We start from the raw sequence: 14,765 nt of genomic DNA on the forward strand, positions 1-14,765 counted from the left end.
GGAAATTTATGGGCTGCACCCAATGTGAGTCCTACTCAGAGCAGACCCACTGAAGTTAATGGGCCTAACATTGTACACCACCTGTATATTAAAAAAGGCAAAAATACACCCACATATGGTGCTAACACGTAAGTCCGTATACAGCTCAGAACCAGGATACTCGAGAGGCCGCCTTGTGCCTTACACACCCAGTAGATTGCTGTAGTCTGCGGGAGGGTTTCTTTTGCAAGTTTCAAAGACTTCTGAAGTGCACTCTGCAGTAACTCAGAGCAGGGCATTTATTGTGGATGCCCCTTCTGTGGAATAGCATTTCGAGATACGGCAGGAGCCCACTATGTGCACTTTCGGAAACAGTTGAAGACACCCCCCCCCCCCCGCTTGATGAATGGTCTGTAACGCGTGTTAAGGCCACTTGCTAGGGTTTTAGTCTTGTTTTAAATTTATTCATTGTTTTTGTGTGTTAAAATGCTTTTAATTATCTTGAATGTAATACACCTTGAGACTATGGCTTAGAAGGCAATTAATAAATCAGTGGTGTAAGAGGTATTACAAATTATCTAACTAATTATACATTTGCTTGTTTTTATAGACAGTGTGTGTAGAGTTGGGTTCTGGCAATGGGCTGTACTAAGCAGTCCACAAAGCCCATGAGTTGCTCTATGTATATGTTGCTGTGTACAATTGTATCTAGTGCAAATCCTAGTGAAATTAAGTTGTGTGATTTATTTATTTATCTGGGAGGGAAGCATTGTCCTCCCTTCCATTTCATACCTTTGTCCTTCCAGATTCAGAGAGTACTGCGAAAGAGCCTACATGATCCTCCGATGCCACGGCCTCCTCTTTCTACACCTGTTTGCACTGATGAAAGCAGCGGGGCTGCCGGAGCTAAGCTGCTCCAAAGACATCCAGTATCTCAAGGTGAGAGAGAGATCATGCAGGTTCCAAGGGAACCTTAAGGTCAGGCAAGGACCCACCTTTACAGCAGGCTGACCCCATTGCCCCCAAAATTCCGCCCCCACAGACCACTGAATATTTCTGCCTGTCACAGCAATTGTTAGGTGTTGCACGATTTTCAATCATGTTTTTGTAGCTTCATTTCTTACACGTTGTCCTGCGTTTAAAATTCCACAGAACACAACTATAATATGTAAGAAATGAAAGCAGCAATAAAAACAGAGTTAAAAATCAATGTGGATATGGAGCGTGGACAATGCTGTGGTCTACTTGACCAGTTTGAGAACCCCTGTCTTAAATTGTTTTTAATACTGTGTTTTTAGTTGCTGGGACCTTACGGTGAAGGGCGGGTAAGAAACTGAACTAAAAATAAAACAATAAATTTAGTTCCTTTTTTCCTCCTTCCTTAGGACTCGTTGGCATTAGGGAAGACGGATGAAGAGGCGAGGAAACACTTCCAGCTCAAGTTTAACGAAGCCCTGCGGGAGAGCTGGAAAACCAAAGTCAACTGGCTGGCTCACAATGTGTCCAAGGACAACAGGCAATAGTTCTCTAAGCCTCTTTTATCTACCTGCCAGGCGCACCGAGTTGTGTCCAACATTGGGGGGGGGGGGCGGCATCACATCATACACGTGACCAGCCCCCTCCCCTCAACAGGCTCCCATCTGAGCCTGGCTTCGGCCTGTGAGGGAGCTGCCAAGGCAGCTTCCTTGGAGTGAAGAGTTGGCGGCAGAGAGCTGCTGCCCCTCTCCACAACTGGGCTGCAACTTGTGATGTTCACCCTCGCTGTAGGGCAGGGAGTTGGGGCCCAGTAGTGGCACCCCCTCTCAATATTATTTGGGGGCGGCTGAAGCCCCCAGCACCTGCCCATCCTTTGAAATGGACCCTCCAAGAAAAGGTTTCCCACTTCTTGGCTATTTATGCGACTGCTTGAGTCTTTTCTTTTCTTGCTGGAAAGCTACTCCTCCTGCACATCTTTGTTTATGTGTGTGTTTGTGATTCCATTCATGGATTACAAGAGGTCCTTGTACAGGCATTCTGTAACTTCAAGATTGCTTTGGCCTCTCAGCAGAGTGAGGACTGGGCCTTTGGGCAAAGCAGTTAGCAGCATCCTTCCAGCACATGCATTTTAAAAGGATGGCTTTGAAAGGGGTATGTGTGGTTTTGTGTGTTGTGTATTTTATACTGATAAGGCGTGTGCTAGATATACTTTACTTGTTCACTGGTTGAACAGAGATATTTGTAGTGTGAAAACCTCCAAAACCGGAAGAAGAGCTGGGCTCTCTAGGAGGAGGATTTGATGCCTTTCTTTTCTGGATTCTTTTGTGTAACACATGCGCCCTCACCTCTATAAAAAAAGAAAGAAATGCTACAGGTGACAGTGTCTCCTGCAATGCTTTACTTGCATGGTTGTAGTAAAGATCAAAACTCTTACACTTAAGAGTAGTGGATAGTCACTGTGCTAAGTAATTTTTTTGTTTCACCTATACTTAGCCAATAACTGTAAAGAAAACAGCCTTGAGGTACTATGTACAAGCCGATTCTGAACTGTTTTTTGTTCCTATGTGGGGCTTAAGCCAAAGATTTGCATTTATAAAGGTTTACATGTGATTTCAGGTGCTTGGTTTGGGGACTGAAATACAGCTGTTTTTGTTAAAGTGTGTCCTTGTCATTTCTTATTAGCAGTTGGACTGTCTTGTTGGTACGCTGCAAGGGCCACTAATAATAATGTTCATCATGTGACCAGCTTACAGATATTTGCAAAAGGCAGAATGAGCAAGGATGCCTCAACACTCAGGTTCCAAACTGCCTTTTTGCAAAACTGAAGACTTTTTATATACTTAAATTTCTTTTCCTGGGCCCAAAACTTTTCAAAGACCTACCTTGCTTTATAATAAGTCAGAGCAGGGGGCCATCTAGCTCAGTATTGTCAACACAGTCTGGAAGCTGCTCTCCAGGGTTTCAGGCAGGTGTCTCTCCCAACCATACCTGGCCATGCCTTCTGCTTGCAAGGCAGATGCTCTACAACTGAGCTACGGCCCTTATCTGTACAAGCACAAAAGAACTTAAGAGGATACCGTCATCAGATCCTGCTTCCAAATCTATGTTTATAGCCTCCATAAGCCCTGTCAGAAAAACGCTTCCACATTTTGTTTCCTAAACAGTATAGGATAAAAAAAAATGTATTCAGTTGCTAGGCAGAAAGAAATCAGCTTAGAGGCCTAACAAAGAGGCAGAAAGTTAGACAATAACAATAGAAAAATTTAGAACCAGAAATTTATTGTAGCTCAGACTCCCCACCCACCCCAAACTTGACCTATTTACCAATATACACATCTGAAATGTTAGATCCATGATGGCTACATACTGCATCAGAAAAAGTGTACAACCTTTCAGCATTAGCATTTAAAAGAGAGAGAAAGAGTCATGATCAGGTTTACAGTCTCTAAAATACAGCTGCTACAGTGATGGTATCATGAAAAAGAGGGTTAAGGAGTCTTCTCTACACAGTGACATTTAAAGCACAGGGCAACTTGGACATAAGTTAAAAGTTTTCCCGTTTTGTTTTGTTTTGTTTTACTTCAAACTAGCACTTGTAACAAGTGGTCAAAACCAGCTTCCTTGCCCCTTAACATTTTGCAATTAAACAATCCCCCCCCCCCAAGGGAGCAGGAATGAGCCAAGTTGTTCAGGGCTTAGCCTTTCTTTCCCTATCGTCAGGTCCACCCTATTGTAAAAGGCACTCCAGAGAGACTTTCCTCTAACTGAGGGATGGGGACTCTGCCCCTGCAGACACAGCTCCCATCATCCCTGACCACTGGTCATGCTGGCTGTGGGGCAGGAGCCCAGCAACATCAGGAGTGCTGCCAAGTCCTCATCCCTATGCAAAAACAAACCCTGCTGCTAGGCAGTAAGAGATTAAAAATGCCAGGTCCAGAAGCATCTTGCAGGAAGCTGCCTTATACCAAGCCAGCCATCTAGCTCAGTAATATCTGCACTGACTGGCAGTGCCTTCCCAGGACTTTCAGGAGGGACATCCCTAGCTCTACCTGGAGATGCCACAGGGGATTGAAGCTGCAGCCCTTCTGCATTCAAAGCAGACACTCTACCAATGAGGGGAGGTCTCACTCTATTTCCTCACTGCTGTCTCCAACCACCTGGATCAAGCCCTCCACCTCCCCACAAACGGACATCCCAGCAGCCAACATTCTCCCCCAGCCCTGCTGAATCCAATGCTCAAACTCCTAAAACTGCAACGCAGCCAGATTTTTTTCCCCTCATGCAAAGCAGCCGGTCAGAACTTGGCTCACCTCAGCAGGCAACCCACACAACAAAGAAAAGCTTCAGCAGAACACCCCTTCAGGGGAATAAATCAACTGTAAAAGCAATAAACTCGAGGCTCTCTCAAGGAATAGTGATTTCTAAAAAGTTAAACCAGAGGAGGGAGGACCACACGCCTAATGAAAAGCCCAGCACTCACCACTGCCATCGGGGTCATAACTTGCTTTTCGGAAAACCACTCCGGTCCCTTCCAAATTGGGGCGAAACATTTTACTGGGCATGGTCTTCCCACCGACAACCCCCTGCCCCGTCTCCAAACCTTGTGGACTAAACTGCTTAATTAAAGAGTATTCACAAGGTCACCACTGGGAATAGCTTATGCCCTAGTTTTGACAGAAAGGTAGCGCATATGTTCAGTGTAAACAACGACCAAAAGAAGAGAACGGAAGCTTAATAAAAAGAGACCCAACATCCCCACGTTAATTGTACCAAAGGAGCTACAGGGAATGGACAGGAGTGTTTGTTTGTTTAAAAAAAAAACACCAGGAATGATGCCAGCAAGGAAAGTCGACCTGACCTCCTCCTCTCCAAAATGTATATTCAAGTTCACGACTTAAGACAGGCAGCCAAAACAGAAGCACCCTTCCTTACAATCAACCGAGCCACCTGCGTGACTAGTAGTGTGCAACCCAGAGAGAGCATCAGGCCCAAGTGGTCCAACTGGGCTGTCTCCCTTTGTGCAAAAGAAATGGTGTGATCTGGCCAGCCCACCTTACTGTCCCTAAAACTGAAACAGACCAGGACCCAGAATGCAAGAGGCAGGACAGTTGGACCCAGAAAGAAAAGGGGGGGGGGTCCATGAAGATGCCTTCATGGTCAAATCATTTTTTTGCCACACCCCCCCACAATGAAATATAAAAAAATAAAATAAAAAGGGGAGAAACCCATCAGTAGAGTTGTGCCAGAGAGAAGATGGCAGTCTAATCCAATGCCATTGGATCATCGTTAGCTTTTCCTCTACGCTAATTAAACTTGCCCCCTGCTGCTGCTGCAGGAATTTTTTGGGGGGAGGAAAACCCAAAACCTTATTATTACATCATGCGGCATGATTTTTGATTTTAAAACCCTAGCATGGCTTGTGTCCCCCCCTCCCCCCTTTCCCCGTTTTCACTACCACAAATGACGTAATTACATAATTCCAAGATTATTTACAAAATATTAAAAAGTCTGTTAAATCTTCTAACATAGTTAACCTCATTCTGCCACTTTACACATGCACTAGAGTTCAGGAGGAGGAATAGAAATGCATTTAAAAAGAAAAAGAAGAAGAAGAATCACAGGGATGTAACAAGCCACAAAATAATAATAATAAAAATAATAATAAATCCGACCCAAAAGTTTTAAAAAAGTTAATCTTTTTGTGAGAGAAGGATCCTGGCATTATTATTATTATTATTTTACACTCAACCACCCCAACAAGAAAGCATGAGAAACGACGCCAGAAGCCTAGTGCCGGACCAAAAATAAGATTAAAAAAACCTCAAAATCATGGTCTAGCGTGTGCAATGACTAGAGGGCTGGTCACGTCCCTTAAATGAGATGACACAAGGAGTGTGTGAGCGAGAGAGACAGATAGCACAAGGCAGTTCCTTGCAGAGTAGAAATAAAAATAATCCAGTCATTGTGAGGCGAGGGAGAAATAGGTACTAAATAAATTTCTAGAGGTGTGAGATTTTGATTGGCAAGATTAGCCAGGAAAGAAGAGACAGGACACCAGGACAGGGGGTCGGGGGGGGGGGGTTGGTCAGCTCTGGGGGCCTAAGCGACTCTGTTCACGCCATGGATTCTCAGGAGCGATGGAGTGGTTTTGCCGCGGAGTCTTCTAGGGCAGAAGAACAAAGGAGAGAGACAGAGAGACAGACAGAGAGAGACATACAACAGCGGAGGGAGCTGGGATCAATAGGTGAGCGTGGAGTCATCCCATTCTAGCTGCTGCTGCCTGTTCACGTTCTGCTGGTCCTCTTCCCGCTCCCCCTCCTCTTCGTCACTGCTCTCGGACTCAGCGCTGGTGATGTCGTCCTCCTCCTCCCCATCCTCGCTCTCCTCCTCCTCCTCTTCCTCCTCCTCCTCGCTGCTGTGCTGGTCCTCGTATGTCTGTGCAAGGAAAACAAAGACACAAAAAAGGATGAATGGCATTGCAACCAATGCTAGTTCTACTTGGAGCAGCCCCCGCTGACATTCAGAGAGGCCACTGGGCAGGGGTTGTTTTTTAAGGAACAGTGCTCTGCTTGTTTGCTATCTGTATTTTAACAGATTTACCTTTTATACCATTTGAATCCTATCAGAGAATGATTACTTTTCAACTTACTGCCTTTTATATGATTCTAGCTTTTTGAATTTTATCTGAGTTGTTTCAGTTTGTGAATGCTGCCTTTAGTCCCAGTCAGGGAGGAAAGGCAGGAGATAAATAAGTACAGTAATAATAAAAAAATGTGTTACTTCCGGGTTTCGCCGCTTGCGCACGTGCAGACGGTCAAAATGACGTCTCGCGCATGCATGGTGAATCGCGACCACACACGCAGACACGGGTTGCGTTCGCTTCTGGATGCGAACGGGGCTCTGGAACGGATCCCGTTTATATCCAGAGGTACCACTGTGCTTAGTTCAATTAGATCCAAGGGGTATATTCGGAGTAGATGTTTAGTCGAATACGACATAATAATGCAAGGCACCTTGTGTTGCAACTTTTAAATGCCTACTGAAAACTTTTCTATTCTGCCAGGCTTAGGCAGGCAATGAAGAATCCATATTTCCACAATAGTTAACTGATGCCTGTTTTAAACTTTTGTTTTACTGATTTCACGCATTTTTGTTGCAAACCACTTTGATAAATATTTTTTTTACTGAAAGAGTGGTAAATACTTTATAAATGGGTAAGAAGGGTCATGCTGTTCTCACAAATGTGAAGCCCACAAGCAATGACCCATTGTGATGTTGTTGTTTTTTCACTTCTGAGGCTTTCTACCCAAGTCCTTTCTTCTACCAGTCTCCTCTGGCTTGCTCTTCCCCACACAGGCAGAAAATACAAGCCCATGACTCCAGCCGAAGACCAACGCAGCTCCAAATGCAGGCAGGGTGATGCACCTCTCCTACAGAGTTCAGCAACAGGCAATCTCTTGTCCAGGGGAAGGAGAGAGCAGTTGAGTTCCAGAGTCTGGTCAGCCCAAGTAGATGTTTCATGCTGGCCAGAAGCCAGGAATGTTCAGGGAGAGAACGAGCTGAGGGGCACTTTTGGAAAATTCAGTTGGCTCAGGATACAGCAGTTTAATGGATGTCTTGTGTTTGAGAGACGTCAATTGCTGGTGTGTTTGCCTGTACAGCTTCCAAGAGCTGGCTCCCTTTAGATTGCATTCCATTCAGGGATAAAGGCACTCAGGGAGAGCCAGTGAGAGGTGTGGCTTGGGAAGAGTCCTGAGGATCAGCCAGAGAGGTCTGGAGGTCCAAATGATGTCCCTACCACCACCACCCTTTTTCAAATCAATTAGTGAAGGGTGAAATGCTTCATAGCATCAGGCCCGCCTCTCACATACAAGGCCTTTAAAGAAAAGCCAGAGGAAGATGCTACAGCGCTGGTGGCAGAGGAATGCCAATGATGGTGAGATAAGGGTGGGCCCCCTTGGAGGGCTGGCTGTAGAAGCTCAGCAGGCACGATGCAAACTTTGGACCACCTATTGAAGAACAAAGCCCCAGAGGAATCTGTACCCTGCCCTCTTGGATAAAGTGCAAGAGCTAAAGGAGGGGGAAGAGGAGGGGAGGGAACCCACACAGAGAAACCCACAACACCGCACAAGCCTTACCTCCATGGGGTTGACAGTAATGGTCAAGGCTGAGTCGTCCCAGTCCATCTCGTTCTCCTTCCCAGAATCCTGGTCCCGCATTGTCTGCTGGTGGGCAGCTCTGATCCGGAACACGCCCAGGATGATCATGAATACAAGGAAGCTGACGCAGACCACAATCACAACAGTGGCAGTGCTGGGGACCACTAGGAGAGGGTTGGAAGACGGAGGCAGATTGCACAGTTAGATGGTCACAGAAGAGGAAGAAGCAGGCAGCACATGCCATGTGCTTCCTTACCCAGAGTGGTGAGGAGATCAGGGGAATCTTTCTAGGACTGCTCAGGTTTTTTGAGAAGGAAGCACTAGAGAATCACACTATGTGTGTGATACGGGAAACCACCCCCTAAAAATGATGCTTGCTCAGTTTGCGTGTTTATCACATGTAGTTACAAAAAGGTATACTAGTTCCCAAGCAACTGTACAGTCAGCTCCTCTACATTTCTGAAGCATAAGCTGCTCCTAACCGCTTCACTCCAACTTCGAAGGCTAATGGTTCTCATTGAGGCCCAGCCTCATGACAAGGCTGCTAAGGGGCAGAGGTCAAAAAGTGACTGGAACCCACAGTCTCTGGTTATGAATGCCCATCCTGGGCTCCCTTCATTGGTTTGTGAATTATTCTGCCAGCCTCTTCCTGATTCTCCATTATTGAAACTGCCAAACAAATTGTGCTCTTGTTCACAAATGGCAGAGAAAGCTTAGTTCAGCTAATCTGATGCCCTCTGGATCTTTTGGACTACAATTCCCATCAGCTTCCCCCACCCCTGGGGCTGATGAAGGCTGTGCTAAGTGTGTTGGGGCCAAGGAATGCCCATAAGTAACTCCACACAGTGTAACCTTTCAGTGAAATCCCAACATCAGGCTTGGCAATCATTTAAAAAAGGAAAGGAAAAGCTCCCTCTTTCCCGAGAGCTCAAGTAGAAACAGGCTGTAATTCCTTTTTGCTTTTTTAAAATAAACGAAGGCTACTTTTAAAGAAATCTAGCAGGCTATCTGTGCCTCATAGGGAGACTTGAATTTCATATCCCCCAAGACATTAAGTGCTGCTCGGATGCAATTAGACTGATATATCAGCCACCTCTGGGAAGAGAGCCAGAGATCTGCCTCTCCTAAGTGGCAAAAGAGCCTCTCTGAAGAGGATTGTATCTGAGTGGGTTAGAGGGGGCAGAGCAGTCGTCAAAGGAGGTTCATCCAAGGCAGGAAGAGCCCTTACCTGAAAATCCTGGGTGAGGGCTAGCCAGGTTGTGGCCAGAGAGGTCGACAAAGGAATGGTGGACGGGCTGGACAAACTGAGGCTGTGCTGCAATGTGGCTGGCATGGTCCACAGGGTTGGCGGTGTGGATCACGTTTACCTGGTGAAACAAAAGACAGGCAAGTGGGAAGAGAAAAGGGAAAATTAAATTTGGGATTAGCTGAGTGAGAACTAGCCCCCTCATTTCCGCACCCAATTTTCTACATACACACGACTCATAATAGTAGGACCCAGTAGGGTCACCCAATGAAGAAGAATGGTGGAAAATTCAGGACCAAAGGAAGGGCTTTGTGGATCTGACCAACTCACAAAGAAGGATTTCAATGGCTATGAGCCACAATGACCATGACCCATTATTGGAAGGAGGATGCCCCTTAAGGCCAGTTTTTGGAAATCGCAAGTGGGGAAAGCACTGCCATTATAGGCCTGTGGTAGGCTACCATGGGACCAGGATCGTAGAGCGAGTGGGCCTTTGACCAGACCCATCAGCAAGGCTCTTTTCATGTTCTGCTGTAATCCTACAGAGAGGATCCACTATAATTTTCTGTACGGCAGCTAGATGCTTCATAAAATGAGCATCACCAGGACTGTGACAACTGCTGTTTCAATTGACTAAAAAAGGTGTTTCTGAATCAGTTAGCAGCTTCTTTTTTTAAAAAAGGATAAAAACCATGACTGACAAAATGCCATGTTAAGGGACACCCTCTCCTTGCAGATGGACTAGCAGTTGGACTCTGCGTGAGGCAGCTTTATATTTCAACTCGCGATGCACATTAGCTCTCTGTGTGGCATTAGCTGGTGTTTCAGCTAATGGGCCCAGTTCCTCAAAACACCCCTAGGAGTCCCTGTAGACCTCCTGAAGCCAACATTTGCTGACGTACCTCCACTTTAAATTCATTGCTGACGTAGCGCCCATTCAGCTCCGAACATACCAGCTTGAACTTGCGGTCAAACAGAGACACTGCGTGCCAATTGCGGTAGCGAATCAAGTGCAAAACCTCCTCATAGCTGGCCATAGTATCAACCCCTAGAGGTAACACAAAATGCTGGTGAGGGCACTGGGGGGGGGGGAGCTGTCTCTCATATATATGAAAGTTGCATTTTTATACAAAACATCCAAACTGCTACCTAAGTACCCCCACCCCACCTGAAATGTAGCCCCCGATACCGGTTACAGCAGAAATCTGTCAAGAATATGAAAAATATCAAAATTCGGAGGAGGTAAAAATGCCAATATAAAACCTTCAGCTACATAAGGTGCCTTAAACATTCCATATAGCATGTTAATTGAGATGAAGGATTTACATCATTGTCTTTAATAAATTATGGTTTAAGAAATATTTTTAATAAATTAATGGAATAAACGAGGAAGTATTCCATTAAGCATAGTTTCCTGTTTAACCCGAACTGGGAAAGTATAGCAAATTATGGTTAATAGGTTGAAAACAAGCCAAGACAGTAAGCTGTGGTTTGACGTTGCATGTTCCAAAGCTGTTGAACCACAGTGTTCCGGATCAAATGAAAAGGGGAACTACAGAGAATAGCATGCTTCCTGGCTTGTTTGCAGCAGGGTTGGGGAACCTGTGGCTCTCTAGATGTTACTGGACTTGGACCCTGATTCCCGGCCATGCTGGCAGGGGCTGATGGGAGCTGGGAGTCCAACAACATCTGGAGGTTCACAGGCTTCTCCATCCCTGGTGCGAAAGGGGTCAACAGAACTGCCCTTTGACATATCAGAATCATATGCCTATCTAACCAGTACCAATGCTTTCAACATCCCAGCTAAGTAGAGAGGAAGAGGGGACAGACAGTCCATGTCTGGCTTAACAAAAATGCCCCCTGCGCTTATTCTGTGGCGATTCTTGTGGCACTTGAATGCTGCCATTAAGGCAGAGCAGTCTTGGCTGATGAACAAGTGAGACACTATGCATTATATCTCCAACTAAGTCTAGACCCCTTGAAATTAATGGAGCCAAGTGAGTTGTGTTCATTGATTTCAATGGGTCCACTCTAAGCAGCACCGACACTGGATACAGCCCACTGTTTCTCTGATGAGAGATCAAGCCACCTTTAAGAGGAAGCATGGATGCCTTATTCTTGCTTTCACACAAGACGAACAAAGCACAAAGACACCTTTGTAAGAGAATGGAGGAGCTTAATTTTGCCTACAAATTCTCCTGAAAACCAAAGACCAGTTCCAAAGGTTTATGCAAACTTGTGTATCACTTAATAAGAATGTGTTTTGCAGATCTATATTGTTAAACGTTTATGTACAGGAATGCAGGTTTTCATAATGTATTTTTGAGGGGACCTCCGGGGAAATTTAAGTAACATTTTAAAAAGGCTTGCTTTCAGTTTTGTAAATACAAGCCAGCTCAGAAAATGGTTTTTCACTGTGACTAAACTGAAATATATTTAAGACTTTAAGTCATCTCTTGGTATCTCTGGGGTCTTTGCCTTATTAATGCAGTTAGGACTTCAAGCACATTCAGGTACAGAGGAAGAAAGTGCAATACCGGTAATGATCATGCCCAAGTTGGAAGTGCTCATCTCCATCCCCTTCTGCTGCAGCCGGACCATGTCGACCTCCAAGCTCTCTTGCTCCTGGCTGAGCTCATCACCAACCACCGTAACCTCACAGGTATCCAAGTTGTGCATGATCTCCTCAGACACCAGTGATTCTTGGACTGCAAAGGAGAGAAGGGAGGAGGAGGAGATCAGGAAGGCAGGACAAAGAGAGTCTTCTTTGCTTCCAAGCTTTTGCTGACACAGGGCTCACCCATTTGCCTAAGGGTTTGCTTCAGGACTAGACTCTTGAATGTTTTCTACATTAGGAAGCTGCCTTAGACTGAGTCAAGCCATTGGCCCCATCAAGCTTAGTACTGCCTGTATGACTGACACTGGCTCTCTAGGACTTCAGTCTCTACTAGCCCTTCCTGGAGATGCTAGTAAAGGAACACAAGATCTTCCGTATGCAAAGCAGATGCTCTACCACTGAGCCACGGCCCTTCCTTTAAGACACAGGAGGTGCCTTACACTTAATCAGACCATTGGTCCATCTAGCTCAGTTCTGCCTGCACTGACCAGCAGCAGCTTCCCAGGGTTTCAAAGTCAAGGAATCTTTCCCAGTCCTACCTGGAAAAGCCACTGCCCCTTCCCCCCAACGTTGACTGTTTTCCCCACCCTGTCTCTTCTACTCTCTGCCCACCCCCATCCCAGCCTCTCCCCCAAATCCAAGTTTTTCTGATAATCCCTCGAAACAGGGGCTGTATCAGACCCTGCCCCCAGGCCACTAGCCCATGTATGTGTTGCACAAGCTAGGTGAGTGGGCTTTACCTGTGGGGTCTTCATCTCCCTCCCCCTCCGGCTCAACCTCCCGCGTGATGGTGCTGATGATGCGAAGCTCAGGGAAGAGGGAGACCCCTTCGGGGCTCTCAAACTCCGAAGCCGAGCGGGCAAAGTGGTTGATGCCACTCAGGCTGATCTTGGGCTCTTCAGGCTGCAGGACCATGATGTAGCCATCCACAAAGGGGATGGCGATGCAGGCTTCATCGTTGGAACACCTGCCAAAAAAAGGGGGAAAGGTGACAGGAGCTGGTTGCCATCAATGCCAGAGGGGTAGGTATCCCAGGAGGACAAGACACACAGCACAGGACTAACTGTAAGAAAGAGGGCCTGTCTGAAATGTGGGCAGTGATCATCTTAGAAGCCACACATCAGCTCTGCCTCTGCCCCTGAGCTGTCTCTATGCCAGATGGCGGTTATAACTACTATTTAAGAATTGGTGCCTGAGTTGGCTTTTTCCTCTCCTCCCTCCCTGTCCCTTTTGTGTCATGCTCTGCAGATTGGAAGCCTGCAGGCAAGGACTATCTTGTTTTAATTAATTGTAGGTAAGCCACGGTTTGGATAAAGAGTGGGGCACAAATGCTCTAAATAAAGATAAAACACGTGGGCACATTCAGAGGGTTCTCCTCTTAAGGACAGGGTGTGTGTGCCAGGCCCAAAGAACAAGAGTGCAGCATCCTCCATTATGTTTTTTTTTAATAAGATATTTATTAAGATTTAAAAAAAAATATTACAGAATAAAAAGAAAAAAGAAAAAAGAAAAATACAAAATAAAATTAGTTAAAAAACAGTTCAATCTTTCTATCACATATTTTTCATTTGCTTATTTCCCGGACCTCCTCACGCCTTCCTTTTCTGTATTCCAGTTCCAATTGTTAATTCAGCAAATCCCTCCCCTCTTCATTCATCTTAATCTTCAAATTTTAAATATTATAACATTATTTTTTTACCTATTAATAACCATTTTCTCATATTCCCTTATAGCATTACAGCAAAAGACCACTTAGTTTCTATCCAATATCATTCTAACATTCATTAATTTTACAGTGTTTCTGTAAATAATCTTTAAACTTTTTCCAATCTTCTTCCACCGACTCTTCTCCCTGGTCTCGGATTCTGCCAGTCATTTCTGCCAGTTCCATATAGTCAACAGCATCCTCCATTATGGAACTCCTTCATTCTCTGCTCAGTGGTGGCTCCTCACCTGTGGAACGCTGACCCCAGGAAGACACGCCTGGTACCATCCCTTATGTGCTTTCAGTTGCTTGGCAAATATATTTTTATCCCCCCCGCCCCGGACCTCAGTTTAGGAGGGTGGCGTATGTTTGGGGGACCCTCTTCTTCGCCTCATCTTTTCAATAGGGCAGGCAGAGTTGGGTCTGCCTTTTATGCATGCTGCTAGCGAGTAATTTGGGTTGTTTTTATTTGCTTCCACAAGACACCTCGAGTCACTTTTCTGAAAAACTGGTTGGCATCCGTCTGTCTTGGAAGACAATGGAAGAGTGTTCCTTTGGGGGAGAAGTCAAACTGTTGGAAGGTTGCAGTGCCTGCTGTGGCTGTAGAGACCGATACGGGAGGGACATGTTTTGTTGCAGCTAGGGCAGATGAAGGCATCTGGTTGTGCTGCTGCAGATGCAACATGGCATTTCTTTTGATAACCATAATAATCTTACCCCTGAGATGTGGAGGCATCTTCAAGACAACCGAGTAGAGTTGGGACCACGAGGGTAATCTAGTCCAACCCCGTCTATGGAATGCTCTCCCCAGGGAAGTTCGCCTGGCGCCTTCATTCTACACCTTTAAGCGCCAGGCAAAAACGTTCCTTTTTAACCAGGCCTTTGGTTGATCTTATTGACATCCAACACCCTTTTAGAATGTGGCTGGCGGGGGGGCGGGGGGCGGGGAGAGGTTACTGGGTTACTGCTTTTGGTTTGATGTTGTGGTCTTGTTGTGAAATGCCCTGAGACCTCCGGGTATAGGGCAGTGTATAAGCTGAATAAATAACAACAACAACAACCCCCTGCAATGCAGGAATCTTT

At 45.8% G+C, this 14,765-nt stretch overlaps 2 protein-coding genes across 5 annotated transcripts in view; one reads left to right on the forward strand and one right to left on the reverse strand.

The window, feature by feature from the left end:
- The window catches only part of PIK3CD (phosphatidylinositol-4,5-bisphosphate 3-kinase catalytic subunit delta), a 42,194-nt gene extending 39,582 nt beyond the window's left edge, over positions 1-2,612 (forward strand). For both annotated transcript variants that reach the window (XM_081201437.1, XM_081201438.1), the window contains exons 22-23: positions 786-918; positions 1,365-2,612. In XM_081201437.1, the coding sequence (XP_081057563.1) occupies positions 786-918; positions 1,365-1,502 (271 nt within the window). In that variant the 3' untranslated portion in view covers positions 1,503-2,612. The remainder of the gene's footprint in view (positions 1-785; positions 919-1,364) is intronic.
- Positions 2,613-4,771: 2,159 nt separating this feature from the next.
- CLSTN1 (calsyntenin 1) overlaps positions 4,772-14,765 on the reverse strand; it is a 63,238-nt gene continuing 53,244 nt past the window's right edge. For all 3 annotated transcript variants that reach the window (XM_081201467.1, XM_081201465.1, XM_081201466.1), the window contains 6 exons: positions 12,718-12,944; positions 11,898-12,068; positions 10,263-10,408; positions 9,343-9,481; positions 8,094-8,278; positions 4,772-6,390 (listed from right to left, as the gene is read on the reverse strand). In XM_081201467.1, the coding sequence (XP_081057593.1) occupies positions 6,193-6,390; positions 8,094-8,278; positions 9,343-9,481; positions 10,263-10,408; positions 11,898-12,068; positions 12,718-12,944 (1,066 nt within the window). In that variant the 3' untranslated portion in view covers positions 4,772-6,192. The remainder of the gene's footprint in view (positions 6,391-8,093; positions 8,279-9,342; positions 9,482-10,262; positions 10,409-11,897; positions 12,069-12,717; positions 12,945-14,765) is intronic.

This window comes from Podarcis bocagei, assembly GCF_964188305.1.
Source record: "Podarcis bocagei genome assembly, chromosome: 7".
In the NCBI taxonomy this organism is placed as follows: domain Eukaryota; kingdom Metazoa; phylum Chordata; class Lepidosauria; order Squamata; family Lacertidae; genus Podarcis; species Podarcis bocagei.